Here is a 27,939-nt window from a genome sequence, read left to right as displayed (position 1 = left end):
GAGCACACTTTACTGTATCGACCTGTTAGTGAGGCCATTAAGTAACGCTGCTGACTGACTGCATGTGGGAGGGAGGAGGGAAAAGTGCACCACAGCCCTCCCCATCCCATACAGTGAGGCCATTAAGTAACGCTGCTGACTGACAGCTTGTGGGAGGGAGGAGGGAAAAGTGCACCACAGCCCTCCCCCATCCCATACAGTGAGGCCATTAAGTAACGCTGCTGACTGACAGCTTGTGGGAGGGAGGAGGGAAAAGTGCACCACAGCCCTCCCCCATCCCATACAGTGAGGCCATTAAGTAACGCTGCTGACTGACAGCTTGTGGGAGGGAGGAGGGAAAAGTGCACCACAGCCCTCCCCCATCCCATACAGTGAGGCCATTAAGTAACGCTGCTGACTGACTGCTTGTGGGAGGGAGGAGGGAAAAGTGCACCACAGCCCTCCCCCATCCCATACAGTGAGGCCATTAAGTAACGCTGCTGACTGACTGCTTGTGGGAGGGAGGAGGGAAAAGTGCACCACAGCCCTCCCCCATCCCATACAGTGAGGCCATTGTCCTCTTCTCTGAGATTAAGCTTGGCTGAAGGCACGGAGACACCGCCTCCTCTTGCTGCCTGGATGGGGGAGGACTCCAGGGTGGTGGCAGAGAAAATCGGAGCTGTGAAGCTTCCAGTTGTAAAGAGGGGCCATGCAGCTTTTTGTCCACAGGCGGTTGCCGTAGTCGCTGACACGTGCTCTCCTCAGCCCGGAAGCAGCGAGGTGGGCGGACGCTCGCCGCCGGCCGGTGGCTGGGGCTGGGCCCGGCTGCCTCCAGGTGCCGGATATTGAGGGCAGCACAGGAGCTGGAGGCGGCAGGGAGTGCAGACAGGAGGTTTGTGGAAAGTACCATGCACTGTGGGGAATTTATATTCTGCGTATTACAGGAGGGGGTGGGAGCAGCTTTTTCTAATATTCCTTCATGTGATTTCAGCAGCTAACAAACAAGCTAGAGCTCTGTTCTAATTTTTCCATCTTTTATCGTATTTTTTATAACTCGTTTGAAAAAGTTTAAAGTGGCTCCCTTCATGGTATTACTGAATTATTTCGGAAATATGTTCACTTTCATATTATAAATGATAGATAATTAAACTGCTAAACTGAGCAGCCTTATTTTAAGTCTTTAACTTTCCATGCAAGTAGTATAATATAAACTGAGGTACTAAAAGGTGGAGATTGCATCACGGGCAGTGACGTTTGCCTTCCTGCATTTTCTTACTAGCTCTGCCTATTGTATCTTATGAGCCACACCTATAAAGCAAATTACAGGGCTTATGCTACGTTTCAGGATTTCCAAACTCTCACTGAAGTATTGTAACACAGGATCATAGAAATGACGGCAGAAACGGGCCAAATGGTCTATTCAGTCTGCCCAGCAACCTTATGGTAGTTTCTGCCATGCTTGTTTGTTTTCCCAGGCTGTAAAAGTCAGAGACATTGTTGGTTGCTGTCTGAATCCAATTCCCCATTTCCTCTTGCCATTGAAGTATAGAACAGGTTTGGAGTTGCATCAGAAGTATCTGGCCATACCAGCAAGATACCCCCATGCACTCTCGTCTTCATTTCTATACGCTAGCTTTTAGGGATCCACAGTGTTTATCCCATGCCCATTTGAATTATTTCATAAGAGCATAAGAAATTTCCATGCTGGGTCAGACCAAGGGCCCATCAAGCCCAGCATCCTGTTTCCAACAGAGGCGAAACCAGGCCACAAGAACCTGGCAATTACCCAAACACTAAGAAGATCCCATGCTACTGATGCAATTAATAGCAGTGGCTGTTCCCTAAGTAAACTTGATTAATAGCAGTTAATGGACTTCTCCTCCAAGAACTTATCCAAACCTTTTTTAAACCCAGCTACACTAACTGCACTAACCACATCCTCTGGCAACAAATTCCAGAGCTTAATTGTGCATTGAGTGAGAACAATTTTTCTTTGATTAATCTTAAATGTGCTACTTGCTAACTTCATCTCCGGAACTGGACATCCTCATTAGTAAACATGGAAGCAAATAATTCATGTAGTCTTTCTGCAGTAGCCTTATCTTCCCTAAGAGCCCCATTAACCCCTCGGTCATCTAATGGTCCAACAGACTCCCTCACAAGTTTCTTGCTTCTGGTATATTTTAAAAAGTTTTTATTATGAGTTTTTGCCTCTATGGCAAACTTCTTTTCAAATTCTCTCCTAGCCTGTCTTATCAATGTCTTACATTTAACTTGCCAATGCTTATGCTTTATCCTATTTTCTTCTGTTGGATCCTTCCAGTTTTTGAATGAAGATCTTTTGGCTAAAATAGCCTCTTTCACCTCACCTTTTAACCACGCCTGGTAATCGTTTTGCCTTCCTTCCACCTTTCTTAATGTGTGGATTACATATGGACTGCGCCTCTAGGATTGTATTTTTGAACAATGTCCAAGCCTGTTGAACACTTTTAACCTTTGCAGCTGGACCTTTCAGTTTTTTTCTATTTTCCTTTTATCAAAGTTTCCATTTGAAAGTTTAGTGTTTGTTTATTTTATTTATTTATAGATTTTTTTATACCGGAGTACGTAACTAACATCACCTCGGTTTACATTCAAACAGTAATTCAGCATTGCGCTTTACAATATAACTTAGTAACTGAACGTTAGTTAGTATTAGAGCTGCAGATTTACTTATTTGTCCCCCTTCCAGTTATTAGTTTAAATTAGATCATGTTATGATCACTGTTGCCAAGTGGCCCCACCATCGTTACTTCTTTCACCAAATCTTGCGTTCCACTAAGAATTAAATCTAAAATAGCTCCCTCTCTCATTTGGTTCCTGAACCAATTGCTCCATGAAGCAATCATTTATTACATCCAGGAACTTTGCCTCTAGCAAGTCCTGATGTTATATTTACCCAGTCAATATTGGGGTAATTGAAATCTCCCATTATTACTGCACTGCCAAATTGGTTTGCTTCCCTGATTTCTCTTAGCATTTCATCATCTGTCTGACCATTTTGTCCAGGTGGACGGTAGTATACTCCTATCACTATACTCTTACCCAGCACACATGGGATTTCTACCCATATAGATTCTCTGAGCATTTAGTCTCTTGTATGATCTTTATCCTGTTGGACTCGATACCCTCCCGAACATAAAGTGCCACATCCCCACCAAATTGATCCTCCCTATCATTGTGATATAATTTGTACCCTGATATAGCACTGTCCCATTGGTTATCCTCCTTCCACCAAGTCTCTGTGATGCCAATTATGTCAATCTCATCATTTACTGCTATATACTCTAACTCTCCCATCTTACTTCTTAGACTTCTGGCATTGGCATACAGACATTTCAAAGTGTGTTTTTTGTTTGTTTTAACAACCTGCTTTTCAGTTGTTTGGGATAATTCGGAAATCTTTAGCTTCGGTGATTTTTTTACATATAGGCACATGGACTGTGTTTGCTTTTATTGGAACCTCTCTATTGGGATGCCCTAACTCTCCTGTTTCATTAGTATCCTTCAAGGATACATTTCTCCGAACCATGCACTGCTGAGTGACTGTCGGCTTTCCCCCTTGTTCTAGTTTAAAAGCTGCTCTATCTCCTTTTTAAAAGTTATATCTACCTCTTCATCCAGTGCTATGCACTCTAACTCTCCCTCTTATTTTTTAGACTTCTAGCATTTATATACAGACATTTCAAAGTATGTAATGTTTGTATTAATAACTTGCTTATTTGTGGATGGGTAATTTGGAATCTTTCTACTCTGTCTGCTTTCTTCTTAAAGGCACCTGGGCTATTTTAGCAGTTATTGTAACATCCCTGTTCTCTTAAAATCATTCAAAGATACATCATTCTGAATCATGTGCTTCTGAGCCCCTGTTAGCTTCCCCCCATTATCTAGCTTAAAAGCTGCACTATCTCCTTTTTCTAAGGTCAGTGCCAGCAGCTTAGTTCCACTGGGCTTAAGATGAAGCCCATGCTGCCGGAATAGGTTTCCCCCTTCCCTGCACCATCGTCGTACCATCGTAGTGAGACTCTGGAGCTCAGCCTGACGCTGGGGTCCTGCACATGGAATGGGATCATTTCTGAGAATAAAACCCTGCAGTTTCTGAATTTGTTTCCTACCTAAGAGCCTAAATCTAGCCTCCAGAGCCTCTCTCCTGCACCTTCCTATGTCATTGGTACCCACGTGTACTGCGACAGCACGCTGCAAAATCTTATCGAGGTGGCACACGAGGTCTTCTACCTTTGCAACAGGCAGGCAAGTTGCCAAGCGATCATTATGCACGCCAGCCACCCAGCTGTCTAAATTTCTAATGCTCAAATCACCCACTATAACAGCTGTCATATATACAAGCTCCCTCTCTGTCATACACACACCCTCCCTTTCACCCAGGCTTTTTCCTGTAATGGACCCTGCTGCCGCCTCCTCATTTACATGTCTGTGAGTTTAGGTGTACCATATGGCCCGCAGCCTAGAACTGATTTTTGCTTACCACTGGGTTGGGCTATGCTGATGGACCTCGTCTTCACCACCACAAAAGGACATCTCTGGAGTTTTCAGGAGAATTCCTGGCTGCTGCTCTATTCTGTCCCTGAAGCTCTCTCTGTTTCTCGGCTCCTTCAGGTCTGCCACTCTAGCCCCAGGGATCAGACTCGTTCTCTTAGAGCCAGGTGCATACAATCTCTCACCAACAGGGAGGGAATCGTACATGTGACAGTGCAAAAGACTGGGCAGCCCCCAGCTTGCTGGACTTCTGTCTGCATCTTCATTTTATTAAGTTGCTAAAGTTTTAAAACAGATTATAGAATGTCTCTCAATTTAAGATGTTTTTTAAATATTTAGTCTCTTAAAATCTAAGGTTTGATAACTAGGTGACTCTTGTTAGTTTGTGAATGACTAGCAACAAGACTAAAATTAGTCAAGCACTAAAATCGGGGTTAATTGTATGTTTTGCCAAATGCTATTTGACTCGTATTTTCAAGATTTTCCTCCTAACAGAAAGAGAACCTGGGATGTGTTTGAGATTTGGGGGAAGGGGGTCAAACTAGTCAACCAGGAAGCAGTACTCACCTTGTCAGATCAAATAACTCACAACTTAAATACTTACAAGCAAATACTAACTATACAAGCTCACAAAATTTGCTCAAAACCTATAACTCTCTAAATTCTCACAACTCTTAACACTGGCTAAACAGATGCTAATTTTAAAGAATCCCATAGATTAACCCAAAGTCTCATCTCTAAACACACCCATTTCCTAACAGTGGCAAATAAATATTAACTTCCTTATCATCCTGCTAGATCAGTAGTTATGATTGGGACGGAGACAGAGGGTGCACCTTTTCCATAACCTCACTCAGGGCTATAAAGGACGTGTGTGGCCTTAGCCAAACCAGTAGTACTGTCTCCAGCAATGACTGACACATGAAGAGGACATAGCTCCCAGAGTTAGGATGGACCTGGTCTTGTTGGGTCCTTGTTGCTCCTGGGGCAACTAACTCTAGGGGTTCCTTCTCCCAGTGGGAGCAGTCTCTGCCCTGGATCCAACGCTAGGGGTTATGTCTCCCAATAGGTGCAGTCTCTGCCCTGGGTCCAACGCTAGGGGTTATGTCTCCCAGTGGGAGCAGTCTCTGCCCTGGGTCCAACACTAGGGGTTACTTCTCCCAGTGGGAGCAGTCTCTGCCCTTGTCAAGCTCCTGGGTCATCACAGTGGTAGCAATTCCCATGCCCTGCCCTGCTCTGGATGAGTTCCTGTAAGTCCCTGCCTACAGACTGCAAAACCTCCAGAGAACAATGCCTGGCCTAGTACCCTGGGGGGGGGGCTGTAGTGTCTCCAGCGTGCAATGGTGGTCGCTTATCTACTCGGGAAGCTTGCAAGGCACTCCTGCTCTCTCCACCCTTGCCCTCCCTCTCTCAAGGCGAAGGAGCAGCAGAAGTACCAGTAAGTAAAAGCTGGGTCAGCTACCAGCAGTGGTTAGTAGCAGCTGAACCAGTTTCTTTGTGGATATACTTATGTTGGAGAGAGGGCAGCAGGGGAGCATGTTCCTTATCACAGGGAACTAGGGATAGCTCTCTGGCTGTTTCCATAGCATTAAGTGCTATGTGTGTGATACACCTATGTTTCCAAGCAGACTGGATAAGGCCTGCAAGAATATTGTGGGGCTGTGACAATCTGCTTGCTAATTCATATTTAATAGAGTAAGCTGGGATAGCAGGCCAGAAGAATGCTGGGCTGCATAGAGAGAGGAATATCGAGTAAGAAAAGGGAAGTGGGTATTATTGTGCAGCGCAACTTACAGCACTAGTTATATTTCATAGAACTATTAAGCCGCCGCAATGGATCCTATTTGAGAGCACTTTCTCGGGCACACAGCCATTATCGGCTCTGCCCTGGCAACCCAAACAAACGTGGCAAGGAATCACTTATATTCCCTATGCTTTGGCAACCACACTTAAATTATGGGTGAAATGGAAACCTATTCTAGCTGGCCCAGAACACTATACTGTGCTTACTCATATATTTACTAATGCATTGCTCCCTAAGCCCTATTTGACAGAAGTGGCCTACCAATGGGTACAAGTGGGTATCTCCCGTTTAGAACATGTCCAGAATCAAGGCACGCTGCTGAATCCCGAGGAACTGTGTTCTCGCTATTCATTGAGCTCTGTTGATTTTCTATTATATGCTAAAGTGTATCATATTATTAAAAGGGCTCTTAGAGCAGGTAATATGCATTTGACCAGTACGCTTTTTGAAAATTACTGCTCTCACGCAAATAGTCACTGGACTCATCTCAAAACTTTACCAGATTCTCGGAGGACGCGTAGTGACGCCATTTCGTCAACAAACTGCATGGACTGTGGATCTTGAGCAAGAGTTATCATCCACGGACTGGGATCTCATATTTATGACGCCATATAAATGCTCAATCTCGGCTAGGCTCCAAGAGAATTGTTACAAAATGCTCTACCGTTGGCACTACTCCCCGGACAGAATGCACAGTGTACCCCGCTGTCTCTCAGTACTGCTGGCACCAATGTGGAGAAGTGGGAACATACTACCATGTGTGGTGGCAGTGTCCACGGGTAGCTCCGTTTTGGCAGAAGATTATTCTCTGGGCTTCCAATATCTTGTCCATGCCTTTACTGGTCAAACCCTGGCACGCTCTTCTGAGTTTACCACTGGAAACTCTTAGCAAAGACACTCAACGTTTTCTGCAGCAAGTTTTCGTGGCTACGCGTCTAGTATTGGCGCGTCACTGGAAGGACAACCTGGTGCCTAGTCTCCCTGAGATCCAACAGACACTACATAGTACTTACCAACTTGCTCGCCTTACAGCAATTCATCATGACCGGCTGTCAACATTTATAAAGATTTGGGGCCCATATCAGACTTGGATGGCCGCTCAGGAGTAAAGATGCCCGTGATGTTGCGCCACCCTGTTCATATGAGACACGACAGTGGGGTGCGACGACCCCGATTCCCTGGCGTCTGACTTTGCGCATTCCCTTGTGCATATGTAATCTTGGTGCTGAATAGTGGTTGGAGTGGATGGTGTTCTTTGGTGTTACAATAAGCTAAAAATGTAGATTTGTATTACATGCTGGGAGGAGAAGTGGGAAGGGGAGGGGAGGGTGGGAATACCATGTTCTAAAAATTTTTTTTCCTATTGAAGCACTGGAGTACATGTTAAGCTTGTAATTTCATTATTGTTCCAGATATTTTTATTGCACATGGTTTGTTTGTATTGTTGTACTGCTTTACTTCCTTTGCTTTAATAAAACTGTTTCAAATAAAAAAAAAAGAAAAGGGAAGTGATTATCCCCTTGTACAGGTCCTTGGTGAGGCCTCAGCTGGAGTACTGTGTTCAGTTCTGGAGACCGTATCTCCAAAGGGACAGAGACAGGATGGAGGCGGTCCAGAGAAGGGCGACCAGGAAGGTGAAGGGTCTTCATCGAATGACTTGGGAGAGATTGAAGAATCTAAATATGTACACGCTGGAGGAAAGGAGGAGCAGAGGTGATATGATACAGACTTTCAGATACTTGAAAGGTTTTAATGATCCAAAGATAACGACAAACCTTTTCCGTCGGAAAAAAATCAACAGAACCAGAGGTCATGATTTGAAGCTCCAGGGAGGAAGACTCAGAACCAATGTCAGGAAGTATTTCTTCACGAAGAGAGTGGTGGATGCCTGGAATGCCCTTCCAGAGGAAGTGGTGAAGACCAGAACTATGAAGGACTTCAAAGGGGCGTGGGATAAACACTGTGGATCCATAAAGTCTAGAGGATGTGTATGAAGAGTGGGTGGCTTGTGGGAAAGATAGCTAATTCCTGGAGATAATACCCTTATTCAATAAACATACACACGGTTAATGTGACTCCAACATTGCTCTAAGCTTCAACGGCAAGAGGAAATGTGGAAAAAATGTGGAAACAAGCCTGATACTTCACTTTCAATGCATATCCAGCATAGCTCTCTACTTCAACGGCAAGGGGGGAATGAAGAAAGGTGGATTTATATTCAGATAACAACCAACAAGGACTGAATGACACAGTCTGGGTAAACAAATAAGCATGGGTGTAGCTTGCTTATTGTGGCGGTTACTACCCCTAACTAATTAAGCTAGATATTTCACTTAGATGCAGCTCCAGAACTGCTCTCTACATCAATGGAGGGGTTGGAAGGGAAACAGAAGCAAAAGGTTATTAAATGCCAAGAGTAACAGATAAGTATGAGAGAGGAGAACAAAAAAGTGTGGAAGCTTGCTGGGCAGACTGGATGGGCCGTTTGGTCATCTTCTGCCGTCATTTCTATGTTTAACTTTCTTAAAGCTGGTAAGTTCTTTATTGGCAGTAGCCCTGCTCAAGGTATACTTGCTGCAGTATAGCTTAAAGGTTACTCAGGCGCAAAGCCCTTCAATAAGGATGTAGCTTACTGGGAAATTCTCTAACCTTGAGGTGTTCAGAGCTTAGCTGAGCTATGAAGAGAGCAGTATTTGAGGGGCAAGCTGCCTGAGCCCACCCTATCCTAATGAGGGCTCAGATTGGTTCGGTGACGTAACCTGGCCCTTAAGGCAGTTATAGAGAGCATGCAATCTGCACCTAGGAAAGGGTAAGGCTCTGGTAGTTGGGCCAGCAGAAAGATGAATGCTGCAGACTCCCCTTTAGTAGTTATGTTCAGCTTATGGAGTAAGCAGGTTCATTCCTGCAAACTCCTCATGACTGATAATGTTTTAGTTATAAAGCAATGGGAAAAAGACCCAAAAAATAGCAAAAAAGAAATGAACTCAACAAGTGAATATATATTCTGCTATGACATAAAGCTCTTGTCCCATCTATTGATGAAAGCATAAGACGACCGTCATATGGTGTCACTCTGTGCAAACGGCTTATATATGAAGCCTGTGAGGCACAAGGACTTTCTAATCATAGGTCGCTTATACTGAGTTCACATATTCTCCTGGCTGGCGCTATAAATACATCAGAGAGGTGCACTAATTATCAGAACCTGATGTGCACTTATCTCTGGAACTGGCACTTTCTCATGTGGTCCTGAAGTCAGTCCTCCGACACTGCGCTGTTTCGGAGCACGAGACTCCTTCCTCAGGCAGCTGCAGGAGGATCTTGCTGCCTGTGAACAAGCCTTTTGTTAATGCAATAAGCTTTCAGTCCAATGCATGGCCATCAATTGGAAATAAAGACTTGCAGGGTTACTCTTGCGTGGTCAGGAAAATTATACACGCTGCAACAAGAGTGAAAATAAGCTGTCTAGAAACCATTTGAAAAAGCCTCTAAGAAGCGAACCTCTGCAGTACTTGCCTGCACCAAGCTGCGTGCTACCTGCTTGAACTTTTTCTGTTCGTGGCCGCCAGCTTTGCTGCTTTGAAAACGCCGTTTTTAAGGGACATCCCCCGTGTACGTCACTTTCTGCCGTCAATTTCAGAGCCGGTGGATTTCCTTTAAGTGCACATCAGGTTCTGATAATTAGTGCACCTCTCTGATGTATTTATAGCGCTAGGCAGGAGAATACATGAACTCAGTATAAGCGACCTATGATTAGAAAGTCCTTGTGCCTCACAGGCTTCATATATAAGCCGTTTGCTTATATATGAGTGACACCATATGACGGTCGTCTTATGCTTTCCTCAATAGATGGGGCAAGAGCTTTGTCTTAGCTATAAAGCAAGCAGGTTCAGCCATATATGCTCCCCTTAAATAATACCCTGGCGTGGTAGCCCTACAAGCTTCTCTTGATATGATGAGGCCGTGCTGCTCCTAGGTTAAGCACCACTATGGCTTGTTTGCCATCCTCCCAGGACCTACCCTGGTTGTGTCCCTGCAAGATAATCTTAGCATCCGACAGGATCTGTGGAGCCTCCAGGGCCCCTGGCGAAGGAACAGAAGACGTAAGTAAAAGCTCTGTCTGTCTATCAGACACGGCAGGGAGCTATCAAGTATTGTTGAGCCATTTGTTTTTTTCTATGGGGCATGGAGGATTGTTATTCTCTGTCTTCTGTGATGTGCCCTCGGCTGAGAGAGAGAACAAGGTTGAGTGTGTTTATTTACATTGGGGAAGGGGAAGCCAAATTCCCCCATGGTGGTGCTGTGCTGGCTTTTGGTTCTCCTGGGCCTCACACTCATAGCTGGATCCTTGCAGTATGGGACGAACATGGCATGGTTATACTTGCACCTTTTTTTTTTTAAACTTTATTTTCACTAGGGTCAGACAGAGGAGCATTACAGTTGAGATAGTAAGATGAAAAAGAGAGAAAAACATGTTAGCACCAGGAATATACATTCTAGCCACCGTTACAATATACATGAAATCCCTTAGCATTCCCACACATACATACAGAGCGCTGGAGTACATTCATCTGTGCATCATCTCCCAGTAACATCGCCAGATCTGATCATACAGCATATCTTTGTTTAAGTTTGTAAGTCAGTTGCTCTATCAGGGCTATTTCATGAATTTGCCATACCTGGAGCTTGTTTCCATAAAAACGCTATGGTAAATCTCAGCAAGCAAGAGATCTGCCAGAATGCATTTCCATGTCAGAAAACCTTTATTGCCCCATAACCCTAATAAGCATGACTCCAGAATGAGGACCAGCTGAACCTTTAGAACAGCAGAGATCACCCCCTGTAACCCCTTCCAAAAAGCACCCACCACATGTGGAAATGTGTTCCCTCCAACATAAAGGAGACGACTGCGGAGAGGGGAAAATTCCACTCTTTTACAACAGATGGATAATCTATCAGCCCTCTGCCAGTTCTGCTACCAGATGCTTTCCATTTCGCTGTGCAGGAGAGGGAGGGCCCATCAGTCATCAAACACTCAATGATGCCTCTGTATAACACAGACTAAATTTTCTGTGGACAGCTTTTATAAAGGCTCACGCGAGGCATTAGGGGTGGCAGATAGAGAATCCCAGTAGCTGCCACAATTTTCCGGTAATAACCTTGAGAATCTTGCTCAATGCATGCACACATCGAAGATCATTAAATGATTGATAAGCAGTTCCATCTTCCACCCACTTCTGCCCAAGAAATTTTATTCCCAACTGCCAGCAGCGAGAAGCTTCCTTGTAAAAAGCATGTATAGAAAGGAGAGGATTCCTGCGCAGCGGTGAAAGAGGCCCTTAGGTAACCTAAATCTTCTACTCTCAGCTCTCCAAATCTTAAGTCTGTGAGAGATAGTGATACCCATTCTAATTGCTCCTCTAATGTGTATGGAATCAGTAGGCTCTAGGAGCAGGCTAGAAAGATCTAAATTCCCTTAGCATTCCAGGCAGAGGGAGCCGGAGGCCGCCGCCGGCTCCCTCTGCCTGGATGAATGCACGCCCACCCGGCCGCCTTGAGCACCGAAATCGGGAGGAGAGGAGAAGGGAGAAGGGACTACCGTAGCAGACCCGAGCCTTGCTACTTTTTCGGGTTTTTGTTTTTTTTGCTTCGGGAGGAGGGGACAGGACTCTGGGGCTGCACCGGAGACCGGACGGGGCCTTGAGCGCCGAAATCGCCCCCATTTTTTACACTTTATTCCCGTTTTAATTTTCGAACACCACACTAACACCAAGTAGAGGGTAGGCGGTAAACTAACAGGTTAAGGACGCGGCAAAATAGCGGGTTACAAAGGAGATAATCTGAGCGCGCGTCACAGTATCGGAGGGGAATAGCTAATTCCTTCATTATACAGCTAATTCGTTCATTTACATATCATATACATGCTGCGTGCGGAAAGGGTTATGCGTCTGTTTTAAGAAGCGCTAAGGACGCGTGAAACTGGAGACTGTATCGCTGGATCGCCTTACGTGTCCGAATTGTGCGCTCCCAGCACGTTACAGACGGGAAATCTTCAACCGCACGTTACAGTATCGACCTGATAGTAATGACAGCAAAAAAGGACAAAATGGTCCATCCAGTCTGCCCAGCAAGCTTCTTATGGTGGTAACTGCTGCTCTGAACTGGGTACCCCCATATTTCTCTTCAGGGTAGTAACTACTGCTCTGTCCAGTTAACCCCAAGCCTTATATTAAAGGTAGTAATATTTACAATCAAAACCAAGCAATGTCAAACTCGTAAAACAAATTACTGCTAGCAAGGTTTTTACTGGGTGAGGAGTCCCGTAATGCTGCTTGATGTGCTTTGCTGTTGAAGCCGTCCTGTGCTTTTTCCCTTATGTCTCCATATTGGTAGCCCAGCCTGTAAAAGTCAGGACCCATGTTGGTTGCCAGCCGAATCCAATTCCCCTTTTTTCCTCCCGTCGAAGTGGAGAGCTGTGTTGCAGTTGTGTCGAGCATCAAGGCTTATTGGTTAAGGGTGGTAATCCCCATGCCTTCTGTTAAGGGTAATAACTGCCGCATTAAACAGGTTAATCCCCATGCACCCTTTTCTTTATTCCCATCCTCCAGCCTTTAGAGATCCTCAGTGTTTATCCCATGCCCCTTTTAATTCTTTGTATTTTTTGTCTTCACTGCCTCCTCTGGAAGGACATTCCAGGCGTCCACCACCCTCTTCCTGATGTGTCACGGGTCTGCAGGCTGGCGTTAAGGAGCACCCTGCAGGTCGGGCCTTTGGGCTATGGGGGCCAGTAGGCTTGTCTCCTGTTGAACATCAAGGCTGGAGTAGGCATAGACTGGCTGGGAGCTGGGATCCAGGTTCACAGGAAAGGCAGGGCTGGATTGAGGACAAGGGCAAAGCTTGAGAAGCAAAGAATGAACTGGGCTGGGCTGGGCAAGGACCAAACAAGGATAGGACAGAGAACACAGAAGGCCCAGAGGCCGTTAGGCAAGGCATAGGGCCAAGGTGACTCCATGAAGAGGCACTGAGATATTGGATAGGCTGAAGCTTGGGCGTTGTGTGATCAGCGAGGAGATAACTGGCAAGGCTCGCTGAGGACAGACTGCACAGCAAGCTGAACATTGCATAGCAGTAATACCCCCTTTAAAAACCCCTTTTCCTGGGTCCCATTTGCCATGGGGGTTGTGGTCAAGTAGGTACTCTGTTTTCTAGAATTGCAGTCGATGGAGTCCACGTTTCAAGGGAGACAAAGGTGCTTGGAACAGAACTGTAGAATCAGGGTTTTATCTTGAGCAGTGGTCTTGAACCAGAACGTTGGATCAAGTTCTCTGAGGCACTGAGTCCGGTTTTCTGGGGTGCTGGGCCGTTGTGTTGGTATCCTTCTGGTGCTGGATGGCACTGGGATGCTAGAACAGCATCTCTTCTGGAACTGAGCTGAAATGGCTGGACCGAACACCTCCTGGAGCAGAGTGGATGGACTAGGCTCCTTCTGGAGAGGTCTGGATCATCTAGATGCAGAGACGGTGTAGGAAAAAGCTTTAACTAAAGTCTGGGGAACAGGCTGAAACAATCTGAACCTGATTTGAAACTCAGCTGGAGCTCAGACTTGGAAAGAAAATCCAAAATCCAAACCCATAGACAGGCCTGCCTGGGCATCACAGAAGGAGCTATAATCTGCTATCCAATTAATATGTATTTGATTACAGTAATCCCAGGCCTATTTGGGCCAAAAGTAACAAACAGCTGTGTGGCCATGCTGTGGGCTTTAGCCCATTTCAGTGAGAAGGCTAAGCCTCTTTTTCAGTCCAAATTATGTAAAGCTTTTTCACCTCTGAGGACATTTGTTCTCGGGAATATTGTTGGAAGGTGAATATCTGGCACCCCCTTAAGCAGGAACTTAGGATACATAGACAGAAGCTTCCTCTGATGATGAAAGTTTGTATAAGATGGATAAGTGCAGGCCAAAGTAGGAAGTTCTAGGTGGGTTATCTTGAGTGCATGAGAATTCAGACACTCACAAGGGACGTTCAGCAGCTGGGTTAATAGCTATGTTACATAGAAATGACGGCAGAAGAAGACCAATTGGCCCATCCAGTCTGCCCAGCAAGCCTCACACTTCTTTTTTTCTCATACTTATCTGTTTCTCTTAGCTCTTTGGTTCTATTTCCCTTCCACCCCCACCATTAATGTAGAGAGCAGTGATGGAGCTGCATCCAAGTGAAATATCAAGCTTGATTAGTTAGGGGTAGTAACCGCCGCAATAAGCAAGCTACACCCATACTTATTTGTTTACCCAGACTATGTTATTCAGCCCTTATTGGTTGTTTTTCTTCTCCCCTGCCGTTGAAGCAGAGAGCTATGCTGGATATGCGTGTAGTATCAGGTTTTTTTCTCCCCTGACGTTGAAGCAGGGAGCTATGCTGGATATGCGTGAAGTATCAGGTTTTTTTTTCTCCCCTGCCGTTGAAGCAGAGAGCTATGCTGGATATGCGTGAACTATTAGTTTTACTTCTGCCCTGCCGTTGAAGCAGGGAGCTATGCTGGATATGCATCGAAAGTGAAGTATCAGGCACATTTGGTTTGGGGTAGTAACCTCCGTAACAAGCCAGCTACTCCCCGCTTTGTGAGTGCGAACCCTTTCTTCTTCTCCCCTGCCGTTGAAGCAGGGAGCTATGCTGGATATGCGTGAAGTATCAGTTTTTCTTCTCCCCTGCCGTTGAAGCAGGGAGCTATGCTGGATATGCGTGAAGCATCAGTTTTTCTTCTCCCCTGCCGTTGAAGCAGAGAGCTATGCTGGATATGCGTGAACTATTAGTTTTACTTCTGCCCTGCCGTTGAAGCAGAGAGCAATGCTGGATATGCGTGAAGTATTAGTTTTACTTCTCCCCTGCCGTTGAAGCAGAGAGCTATGATGGATATGCGTGAACTATTAGTTTTACTTCTCCCCTGCCGTTGAAGCAGAGAGCAATGCTGGATATACGTGAAGTATTAGTTTTACTTCTCTCCTGCCGTTGAAGCAGAGAGATATGCTTGATATGCATGAACTATTAGTTTTTCTTCTCACCTGCCGTTGAAGCAGAGAGCTATGCTGGATATACGTGAAGTATTAGTTTTACTTCTCCCCTGCCGTTGAAGCAGAGAGCTATGCTGGATATGCGTGAAGTATCAGTTTTTCTTCTCCCCTGCCGTTGAAGCAGAGAGCTATGCTGGATATGTATTGAAAGTGAAGTATGCATTGAAAGCCACATTATCTATCAACAAATATTGAATAAGCCTAATAATTGGTAATACCTATAGCTTATGAACTCTTCGTTAATTTTACATACTCTTGCCCACCCCTGTTTTATTTTTTGTTTTGTTTTTTTTAATATGGAGATGGCAGCCCTCCATCCTTCCGCTCCGTGAAGGTGGAACACTGGCCACTGGCATCCCCCTCCGTGAATGCCTCTGTAGCTACTGCTGCTCCATGCAGTGTTTTGCTGCCTCCTCTTTATACACTTCCTCTAGACCTGATGGATCCACAGTGTTTATCCCATGCCCCTTTGAAGTCCTTCTCAGTTTTGGACTTCACCACTTCCTCCGGAAGGGCAGACCCCTTCGCAGTGGGAGGTTTACCTGAAGAAAGCCCTGCCTGAATCTTACTACTAAACTTGTAGAGAGAGGTCAGCTTATCTTCTAGATGGGGATGATGAACACCAGTAGCACTGAGGTGAACTTTAAAAGCGTTTGTTTCTGGTCAGGCTCTGAAAGATGTAGAAGGTTTTCAAGCAGTGATTATGTGGGACACAAGAAAGGTTATAGGGCCTTGTCCTCACAGCAAATGGCAACAAACCTACACTTACAACCATAAGGCTTTCTAGTAAAATCTCTTCTAGAAGTCCGAAGGGTCTTTCTGAGAATCTGCAAGAACAATTTCCTTCTTTCTCAACATTCAGGCTGTAACGGGTAGGGATGGATGTTGTGATGAAGGTGCTCCAATGAGTTTCTCAAAATATTTTATTAACAAAATCTTTCACCATATCCATTAATACAAAACTTAATATGTGCATGTAGAAAATCATAACATAAAAATCCATACATTCTGAATTAACTAGCTCCTTCTGCTTCAAAAGTTCTGCCTTCAGACACTGGGGCAGCAGAACTGAAGGAGTACTACATAATGAAAAAAGAAAACTTGTCCTTGCTGATAAATTCAGCATCCAAGAAATCAAATAAAATGCTAGGAATTACTAGGAAAGGAATGCAGAATAAAACAGAGAATATCATCACAATGCCTCTATCACTCCATGGTGCAAGCTCATCTTGAGTATTGTGTTCAGTTCTGGTCACCACATCTCAAGAAAGATGTAGCAGAACTAGAAAAGGCACAGAGAAGGACAACCAAAATGATAAAGGGGATGGAGCAATACCCCCATGAGGAAAGACTAAAGAGGTTAGGACTCTTCAGCTTGGAAAAGACGGCTGAGGGAAGATATGAAAGTCTATAAAATGAGAGGACTGGCAAGAGTAAACATTCAATCGGTTATTTACGCTTTCAAAGAGTTCAAAGACCAGGGGACACACATTGAAGTTACCGGGTAAAACATTTAAAACTAATAAGTGAAAATATTTTTTTTTACTCAAAAGCATAATTAAGCTCTGGAATTTGTTGCCAGAAAATGTGATGAAAACTATTAGTGTAACTGCATGTAAAAAAAAAAAAAGGTTTGGACAAGTTCCTGGAGGAAATGTCCATTAACAATTAAGGTGGACTTCTGGAAAGCATTTCTTATCCCTGGTATAAGCAGCTTGGGATCCTGCCAGGCACTTGTGACTGGGATTGGCCACTGTTGGAAACAGGATGTTGGGCTTGATGGACCCTCGGTCTGACCCAGTATGGCATGTTCTTATGCTCTTGTGTGATGTTGGAGTTGCATGTGAACATTTAGAGACGCATGCAGGGGTCCGCAACACTGTTGGAGGTTGAAAAGGAGTCCATGCTTCCTACAAGGTTGGGAAACTGGATGAGGCATTTTATCTGCCTCATTCACAACCTTGTTGTGAAAAGCAATAAAATGTAAGTAGAAGGGAGAATAGAACCCAGGGAATGCAAGATACGAACAATTGAACACCCACACACATTGCAGTAATCATGTGTTTAGTTTTTATTTATCGTTCATCAATAAAGGATAAGTTACAATTATAAAGCTAGTTTTCTGCTCAAAACTGATACAGAGAGATTTGGACATGATTTATCACATTTACCAATTAATATTGATTACAAACTGTTACCGAACCTTTCTGGCACCTGTGTAAATTGATATATTTTAGCATCATTACTTTTATGTGCCTTACTGTAAACCGTTGTGACGGTATCCATCTTAACGATGGTATAGAAAAGATTTAAAATAAATAAATAAAAGTATTTTTAAAGAAACCCAAACATATTTAGTAGATTATTTGAGTTCTGGCAAGATAGGAATGGTTATCCAGTCCAGTGGTTCTCAACCTTTTTTCCTTCGGGACACACCTGACAGATGGTTCTCACATGCGTGACACCCTGACCCATGATCGTCACGGGGCTAGATGTAAAAGTACAGTTTGCATCCACGGGAACCCCCCTGACACACAATAACGGATGTAAAGCAGAATTATGACATTCCCCATACAACTCACCCTACAAAAAAGATATTCTGGTTCTGGTGACATTTCAGTAACAGCAACTGAAACTCCTTCTACTTCCAGGCTCAATAGCCCTACTTATGAAAAGACAGCAGTTTACCACCAATGCATGTCCTCTTGAGAAAACACAACAAATAAGACTGATACAAACACTTACATGCTAATAAAATATCTCGGTAACAGACACAGAACCGACCTAACATACTCCCAGGATCTGTAGTAATGCTCATAAACTAATCCGCACACAGTTACACCTGTATTATGGAATACACTTAAACAGGAGCAACCCTATCTATGAAAAGGCAACACTACAAATATTAAATCAGGCCCTAAACACTAATACACCTCCTATTAAGGAAACAGAACTAGCAAGCAGCTATAGATCCCCACACAGAAATAATTGTAAAACTATACTAATAAGCAGAATAAATGTTTCAAAACAGCTATGAACAGAATAACATCCAACAATTAAAAACTCATAAAAACTATTAAACATTCTCCAAACACCAATAAAATATTTCAAAAAAGCAGACACATCTCATAATATTAAATACTTAAAATGGCAGTCAATCAAGAAAGATAAACTTAAAAAGCCACCTTTACTTACCCCCTCCAGCAGTTCTCCTATTCCTGTCCTCTTCCCTGCAGGCCGTGGCACACAGCAGAAGGGGCAGTAGTGGCTAAGCTCTATACTCATGGTCCTCTTCCTTAGTGCCCATGTCTCTCTCACACACACACACCATACCAGTCATGCCCCCAAGACCAGTTTCTGTCTCTCACACACCAATCATCTCCCAACCAGTCTGACACACACACCAGTCACCTTCCTGAACAGTTTCTCTCATGCCATACATACAGGCTTCCCACTCCCATGTTCTATCTTACATGTACGGGCTTCTCACTCTCATACTGTGTCTCACACACACCCAGGTTTCTCACTCCCATGCTCACTCTCTCCACATGCACAGGCTTCTCATTCCCATAATCACTTTCTCTCTCTTACACACATACCCCAGTCTCTCTCACACACCGTCACCTTACCAACCAGTCTCTCTCATGCATGCACACACATACACACACAGGCTTCTCACTCCCATGCTCTCTCTCACATATACAGGCTTCTTACTCCCATGCTTTCTCACATACCCAGATTTCTCACTTCCATGCTTTTTCTGTCTCACACACACTCCAGTCATCTCCCTGACCAGTCACTTTTATTGTCTCACATATACACACACATCACCTCTGATCAGTTTCTCTCAATCACACACATGCTCTCACACACTTACACACATGCTGTCTATCACACACATGCTCTCTCACACACTTACACACATGCTGTCTATCACACACATGCTCTCACTTACAGGCTGGCTGTCTTCTCTCTCTCTCTCTCTCTCTCTCTCACTCACCTCCTGCCCCCCAGCACAAATGGTAGCTGCAGCAGCCGCCGCCTCCTCCCTCCCATCGGCTGCGGGAGGCTCCTGCTGCAGTCTCCTTTGCCGATTACTCCGGGCTGATGATACTGCTCCACGTGGCACGGCTTTCTCCTTCCCGCGCACTGCACTTCCTATCACTTCCTGTTCCGGGGCAGGCGCGGGTGAGACCGGGAGTGCTGATCCAGTCCATCCTCTTGTGTCCAGGCAGGAGTGGAAAAATGTATTGAAAACTTGGTTGCCAGATTTTTATTTTATTTTTGTGCGGAGGAGCCAGGGAAAACTTTTCTTCTGTATTTTGATGCTGCAGTTCCTTGCCCTCACATCCTCCAGCCGGTGGGGCAAAGGCTACGTGCAGCTGACCAGCTCGCCTTCATGTGGCCTGCTCCTTGCTTAATGCTGTGGGCTGGAGGTAGGCTCCGGTTGCCTGGGCTTTCTGGTGGCTGTGCCTTTTCTACCCTAAGCTATTACTAAATACACCAGGAGATTAATATTCAGTCTGGGGTAAAACCCTCCACCTCCCTTTACAGTTAGAAATCTTTTATTCATTGCAATCTGCAAGACACAAAATGAGATGTGGCTGTTGACATTTTCATTTATTGCTAGCTACTGAGCCCACATTTTGTGAATTTATCAATTTATCCATTCCTGTACATTAATTATAGAAGAGTTGATTTGTTCTGGGTGTCTTGAAAAGCAACTGCCATGCAAGCAGACTCTGCAAATCGGGAAGATTGGAGAATGGAAATGTGTGTTTAAACAGGAGATATCTATCAGTGCAGATGTTTTGCCTGTCAATTTTTCCACCTCCAGACTTGTCTTTGATGATTTTATTATTTCAGGTGAAGATGACAGCAAAGGTTCTTGTAACAGGGGGAGCAGGTTACATTGGCAGCCACTGTGTCCTGGAGTTGCTGGAAGCAGGCTACCAGCCTGTGGTAATCGACAATTTCCACAATGCTATTAGGGGTGAGGAAAGTTGTACACATCCTATAATAATCATTTCTTCTAACTGTGTTGCAATCCTAAAGGTTTTGAATTATGTCTGATAAGTACACTTCATGCAGTCAGGAATGTCAATATTAAATGTGACTTACAACAAGTTTACATGGGCTCTTTTCCTTTGTGTTCATATCTGTTTAAAACATGATTTCAGGCTCTGTAAAATGAGCATTTGTACCCATACATGTCCTAGGAGAAGCAAATGTCCCAGAGAGTATTCGGCGCGTAGAGGAGATTGTGAAGATGAAGACTGAGTTTGAGGAGCTGGATCTACTGGATGAGAGAGCCCTCCACATGTTGTTTCAGAAGGTAAATCCCATAAAGAAATTGAAGCTTTTTTGTTATTTAGATTTCCTAATTAGTCTTATTTAGTAATTTAGAGCAATGGATGCCACCTTAAGAACATAAGTTGCCATACCGGATCACAACAAGGGCCCTTCAAGCCCAGAATCCTGTTTCCAACAGTGGCCAGTCCAGGTCACAAGTACCTGGGAGGACCCCAAAGAATAGACCAGTCCTTCCTGCTCCTAGCATGGCTAATAATAGTTTATGGACTTTTCCTCCAGGAACTTGTCCAAAATCTTTTTAAACCCAGCCACACTAACTGCTTTTTGCCTGGCAACAAATTGCACAGTTTAACGGTGCCTTGAGTGAAAAAATACTTTCTCTGTTTTATTTTAGATGTTAGCCTCATGGATGTTCCCTAGTTCTAGTATTATTGGAAAGGGTAGATAATGGCTCCTCGTGATTTCATAACTGTTCTTTACTATTCCACACCTCTCACATCTCTTCACTGTCACTTTTCCAGGCTGAAGAGACATAACCTGTTTAGCCTTTCCTCATAGAGGTTACTCTCTCTGCACCTTTTCTAGCTACGCTGTATGTTTGTGAGATGGGGCAGCCAGGACAGCACACGATACTCAAGATGTGGTCACACCATGGATTGATAGAGCCATTATGTTTTCCATTTAATTTACCATTCCTTTCATTATAATATCTAATATTCTAGTTGCTTTTTTCATCGCCATCGCACACTGAGCAGAGGATTTCAAAATATTGTCCACAATGACCTGGAGATCCTTTTCCTAGATGGTGATGCCTAATATAGAACCCAGCATCATATACCTATAGTTTGGATTATTCTTCTCTTTGCATTTGCCCACATTAAATTTAATCTGCCATTCCCTGTACATACCAGGATCAGTCCAGACCGCTGGGTTCTGTCTCCCTTCCAGCAGAAGGAGTCGGAGAAAAAAACAAACTGAAAAGGCACCTCCCATATAACCTGCTGTGCCACCTGCGATCCCCCAGTATTTTCTCTGACTCTCAGCAGAAGGGTTGACAGAACCCGTGGTCCTGATTTTTCAATTTCTTTAAATTTAGTTACATCTTTTTTTTTACAGAGTCCTAAGGCTCTGGATGATTTAGTTAACACTTTTGGCTACAGCAAGTTGGTTGTATAAAAAAAAAAAAAAAAGCTCAGTGCGGTTTTATTTTCCCAGGCTTTTCACTCAGCAGGTAGAGGTAAGGCAGGGGCTGGCAGCTCTAAACGCCTTGTTCCTGGAGGGCCGTCTCTCTCTGGAGGGGGATTAACCGGAGGGCCGGTCCCTCCCCTCAGCACCCCGAGACGAGTTTCCTCGGGTGCTGCAGCGTTCCCAGAGCTCCGGAAGGCCGCGAGTCGGCAGGGTATTGTAAGTTCTTCCTTTTTCTTTCCTACTGCGCTGTTTGGAACCCCCCGGGATGCCACGAGGGCTATCGTGCTCAGCATGTGGGGAGGCGGGGTTGCGCTTCTCGCGGGATGGGGTTTGTGCTCACAGCCTACCCGGGGGGGGAAGGGCTCGTCCGGGGGAGATTTTGGGCCAATTTTGTCGCGAGCCATCGCATCTGGGTCCGTCGCTGGCGTGCTGACTCCCGTTCGACCGCGTGATCCGGGGCCTGCCCCCTCAGGGAACTCGGTCCTCCCTCCTCCTCCTCTATCGGATCCCTTAAAGGGCCAATCAGTTTTTTCTTCAAAATTTATTTTACTTATGCATAGGGCTTTTTTGGAGACGGAAGCTCATCAGCAGGATGAGGAGCCCCCTCCCGCGAAGATTGCAAGGCGGGACACGTCCCTGGATGCCCTTTCGGCCCCTGGGGGGGGGGCTCCGGAGCCTGCTCCTTTGGGGATCCTTTCTGGATCCTCTCCTCCAAAATCTAGATGGGGGTCTTGATGAGTCCACTCCAATAGAAGGGGACGAACCCCGGGTTTCTCGATTGTTTCGCCAGGAGGAGTTGGATCCCTTGATCCCCTATGTCCTGGAGGAACTGGAAGTGGAGGCACCAGTCCCCAGTTTGGAGCCAGTTAAGGGAAAACCAGTACTCGGGGCTGCGTGCCCTGCCCCAAACTTTTTCTTTTCACCCGATGCTTAAGCAGTTGGTCACTCGGGAGTGGGAATCTCCGGACGCGACCCTGCGGGTGGGACGGGCAGTGGACAAACTCTACCCTTTACCTCAGGAAGCCTTGGATATCCTCAGGATTCCCAAGGTGGACGCGTCGGTCACTTGCGGACCACCATTCCTGTTATGGGAGCGACGGCTCTTAAGGAATTACAGGATAGGCGGCTAGAAATCCTCCTCAAGCGCATCTTTGAGGTGTCAGAGCTCTGTGTTAGGGCAGCGGTCTGCAGTAGCCTCATGCAGTGTGTGACCCTCGGGTGGGACCAGCAAATGCTCACATCACAGGTGTTACCGCCAGAGGAAGCAGATCAGGCAAATAGGATGTAGTCCGCGGTGGCTTACACAGCGGATGCATTATATGATCTGTTGCGGGCATCTTCGCGCAACATGGCCACAGCAGTTTCGGCTAGGCGGCTTCTCTGGCTCCGGAACTGGTCCGCGGACGTTTCTTCCAAAACTCAGTTGGGTAATCTTCCTTTTAAGGGAAAATTGTTGTTTGGGGAGGAACTTGTTGCACTTAAGTCTCTTGGGGAGAATAAGGTGTATAAATTTCCAGAAGACAAGCCTAAGTCTTCCAGGCCCTTTGGGGCAGCGCGTTACCGTTTCCAAGGACAGCGCAGATTTCGGCAGTCGTGGCCGCCCGCTTTTCCCGCCCGACAACAGACTCAGAGATCTCAGTCGTGACCTACTTCCTTTCGTGGTCGGAGGCCATTTCGGGAGGGAGGATCTCAAGGGGCCACCGAAGTTAAGCAGTCCCAATGAAGGTGTTCCGACCCTCTCCCCGGTTCCAGCAGTGGGAGGTCGTCTCTCCCTGTTTCTCGAGGAGTGAGTCAGAATCACGTCGGACCAGTGGGTCCTCAATATCTTCCTTCCTTCCCCCTCCCCCCCCCCCCCCCCCCCCCCCCCCCCCCCCCCCCCCCCCCCCCCCCCCCCCCCCCCCATTAGCAAACCTCCCTCCCCATGCGCTAGTTTCACTCTAATAGTGCATACTGCTACTGTTCCTAGTTATGTTATGTTATATTATCCAAGTTGTTCACTCCCTTGTTCATTGTAAGACATATGTTGTCATTGTTTTCTACTTGTTATAATGTAAACCGGAGTGATAAGTAATTCTGTTACCTGAACTTCGGTATAAAAAAAAGTTAGAAATAAATAAATAAATATCATCGCACACGGTTACGAGTTGGATTTTGCCCGCACGTTAAGGGATCTTTTTCTGATTTCTCCCGCCGGCTCTCGGGCCAAGCAAGTGGTAGTCGGGCAAACCCTGAGTCGCTTGAAATCTCTGGGGGCCATTGTTCCGGTCCCTCCAGAGGAGCGCAGGGCCAGCAGATACGCCATCTATTTCGTAGTTCCGAAGAAAGAGGGGTCCTTCCAGCCGATATTGGATCTCAAGGCAGTCAACCGAGCACTTCGGGTTCCCCGATTTCGTATGGAGACTCTACGTTCGGTCATTGCGGCCATCCACTCAGGAAAATATTTGGCCTCTTTGGACCTGACCAAGGTGTATCTTTACATCGGGATATGCGAGCGCCATCAGCGGTTTCTCCAGTTCATGGTCCTGGGGGAGCATTATCTGTTCCAAGCTCTTCCATTCGGGTTAGCGACAGCGTCTCGGGTCTTCACCAAGGTATTGGTAGCCCTATGGCGGGAGGGGATCTTGGTTCACCCATACCTGGATGATTGGCTCATCCGGGCCGAATCGGAGATCCTCTGTTGGGTAGCAGTGAGCAAGGTTCTACTCCAGCTCCAGTCCCTTGGTTGGGTGGTCAACTTTGCCAAGAGCCAGTTGGTACCATCTCAGGTTCTCAACTTCCTGGGAGCACGCTTCGATACCTCAGTAGGCAAGGTCTTCCTCACTCGGGAGAGGAGGCTCAAGTTAGTGGTGCAAATCTGTCGGCTCATGTCCTTACCCCTGCCCATAGTATGGGATTATTTGCAGGTACTTGGTTCCCTGGGCGTGGGCGCATATGAGACCATTACAACGCGCATTGCTTTCTTGGTGGGATCCGAAATTGGAGGAGTTCCGCCTGCCTTTGCCAATGATGGAACCAGCCAGGTCCAGTCTCAATTGGTGGTTGATTCCGGCCCACTTTTACAGGGGATGGACCTGGAGGAGCCGCAATGGGTAATAGTCACGACTGATGCCAGCCTCACTAGTTAGGGAGCAGTTTGCCAGTCAGAATCCGCTCAGGGTCATTGGACAAGTTATCAGGCGACATGGTCAATAGATTGGAAACCAGGGCGGTACGCTTTTTTCTCCCTGTGGTAGTTCAGCGTGCGATGTGAGTCTAGTCAGACAACGCGGCGACGGTAGCCTACATGAACTGCCAGGAGGGAACCAGGAGCTGGTCAGTGGCCTGGGAGGCCGAAAGGCTCATGATGTGGGCAGAGCGACCTCTGGTCCAGCTGGCGGCCTCGCACATAGCCGGGGTGGACAATGTGCAGGCAGACTTTCACAGCCACTAGCATCTGGATCCTGGCGAGTGGGAATTGTCCAACACAGCTTTCCGGCTGCTCACTCGTCATTGGGGGGTCCCACACCTCCACCTGATGGCAACTTGAACAAATGCAAAGGAGCCCCGATTTTTCAGTCATCGGAAAGACCATGGGTCGGAAGGAGTGGATGCTCTCATTCTTCCATGGCCTCGCGGCATACTGCTGTATCTTTTTCTGCCTTGGCCACTAGTGGGCAAGATCGTGCGTCGGATAGAGAACCACATGGGGGTCTGTCATTCTTGTAGCCCCGAAGGCCGTGGTTTACGGATCTGATCTAGTTGACTATCGGTCCAGTGCGTCTCGCCCACCTTCCGAATCTACTTCGACAAGGTCCAATATTTTTCAATCGAGCAGATCGCTTTTGTCTAGCTGCCTGGCTTATGAGAGGAGGCAATTGAGGAAGAGGGGATATTTGGATTCGGTTATTTCTACCTTCTTGCAAGCACGGAAATCGTCCACGTCGTTGGCCTATCTTCGTGTTTGGAGAGTTTTCGACTCTTGGTGCCAAGAATTGAATGTCCCCCCGCGTCTGGCTTCGGTAGCACACATCCTATCCTTCCTGCAGGAGGGACTGAAGAAGGGGCTAGCTTGCAGTTCTCTCCGGGTGCAGGTCGCGGCACTGGGTTGCCTGCGGGGCAAGATTGATGGGTTTTCACTGGCAGCTCATCCAGATGTGTCCCATTTTTTAAAGGGGGCCAAGCATTTGCGCCCACCGGTACAACAAATTTGTCCTGCCTGGAGCTTGAATTTAGTTCTCAAGGGCTTATGTGGTCTTCCTTTTGAGCCCCTCTGGCGGGCTATGTTGAAGGATTTGACACTTAAGACTGTCTTTTTGGTAGCCATTACCTCCGCACAGCGAATTTCAGAGCTTCAAGCTTTGTTGTGTCTGGATCCGTATCTTCGTATTTCAGATTCCGGAGTTTCGCTGCGGACCGTTCCCTCCTTCTTGCCCAAGGTGGTATCGGCTTTTCATGTCAATCAGACGGTAGAGTTACCGGCCTTCCCGAATTTGGATCCGACTTCTGCGATGGATAAGGATCTGCATAAGTTGGATGTGCGCCGGGTTCTCCTTCGCTATCTAGAGGTGACCAATGCTTTTCGATTGTCGGATCATTTGTTTGTCTTATTGAGTGGTCCTAGACGGGGACACAAGGCATCCAAAGCTACGGTTGCTAGGTGGTTGAATGAGGCCATTTCCTCCACTTGTCTTTGCGCTGGGCGTGCCATACCAGAAGGCTTGAAAGCACACTCTCTACCAGATCTCAAGCGGCCTCTTGGGCGGAGAGCCAGTCGGTCTCGCCACAGGAGATTTGTAGAGCAGCCACTTGGAAATCATTGCATACTTTTGCGAAACATTATCGTGTGGACGTCTGGGATCCGGAGGTTGACTGTTTTGGCAGCAGTGTTCTTCGTGCGGGACTCTCCAGATCCCACCCCAATTAGGGCAACTCTGGTACATCCCAGCGGTCTGGACTGATCCTGGTAGGTACAGGGAAAGGAAAATTGGTTCTTACCTGCTAATTTTTGTTCCTGTAGTACCAAGGATCAGTCCAGATGCCCGCTCTTGGGTTTTTTGGAGAGTCCGTTTTTCTGTATGTTTTCTTCCTTCTTCTTACCTCAACAGAGATCTTTAGATATCGATTTCTTTACAGACATAGAAAGGAATCTTCTTGATTGATACGTTATGCGGCTGTACGGTTTGTTTATTTTACCGCGCGTATTGTATAGCCACTGGTTGTTATGTTTGGGGATTTGTTCTCCTTTATTGGTTATTCTGCTTTGATATCGTATATACTGAGGGATCACAGGTGGCACACCAGTGTAAGAGGGGTGCCTTTTCAGTTTTTTCTCTGACTCCCCCTGCTGGAAGGGAGACACAATCCAGTGGTCTGGACTGATCCTTGGTACTACAGGAACGAAAATTAGCAGGTAAGAACCAATTTTCCTTTTCCTTTTTATCTACTAGATCAGACCATTACAATAGGGATTTCCTTCCTCCACAGTTTAACAGAGACAGAGGACACGTCTTGTTCACAGCCAGAACTCTTGTAGACAAGGCCATAGCAACATGGAAAGAGGGCAGCTAGCAGCTTCTACTTGAGTAGGTGGAAGAAATCCACTCCAGTAGCCTACATAGCAAGAAAGAGGAATCTAAGTCAGATTCCCCAGCAGAAACCAATGTGGGGTCAACGGGGCCAATGGTATTTCATATGCTAGTAAATTGCCTAAGGTTTCTCCATGCAGACCTAATGGTAGCATGAAGAATACCAAAGCTAATATTCTGCAGTCATAGGGCAAAGCAAGGGGCTGACATGTACTCAAGTTTCCATTGCCAAGGCTCAACCCTCTCTAGGCTCCACCAATGCCACTTACAGGCTAAATAAGAAGGAAGGAGGTAGAACATCCATGTCTGTGGCCAGAAAAAAAAAATGCTGGTTTGGGAATCAGATACCTCCATCATGAAATCCTATCATAGAAACATACATAGAAACATAGAAATGACGGCAGAAGAAGACCAAACGGCCCATCCAGTCTGCCCAGCAAGCCACGCAGTTTATCCATTTCCCCCCCCCACCCCCCCTTTTTTCT

At 46.0% G+C, this 27,939-nt stretch overlaps 1 protein-coding gene across 1 annotated transcript in view; it reads left to right on the top strand.

The window, feature by feature from the left end:
• Nucleotides 1-570: 570 nt before the first annotated feature.
• Nucleotides 571-27,939, top strand: part of GALE (UDP-galactose-4-epimerase) — a 138,762-nt gene continuing 111,393 nt past the window's right edge. Inside the window, 3 exon segments of the mRNA XM_029571882.1 lie at nucleotides 571-871; nucleotides 20,256-20,382; nucleotides 20,609-20,724. Coding sequence (XP_029427742.1) covers nucleotides 20,262-20,382; nucleotides 20,609-20,724 — 237 coding nt within the window. The 5' untranslated portion in view covers nucleotides 571-871; nucleotides 20,256-20,261.

This window comes from Rhinatrema bivittatum, chromosome 11, assembly GCF_901001135.1.
Source record: "Rhinatrema bivittatum chromosome 11, aRhiBiv1.1, whole genome shotgun sequence".
Taxonomy (NCBI): domain Eukaryota; kingdom Metazoa; phylum Chordata; class Amphibia; order Gymnophiona; family Rhinatrematidae; genus Rhinatrema; species Rhinatrema bivittatum.
This window is presented reverse-complemented; position numbering and strand designations above follow the sequence as displayed.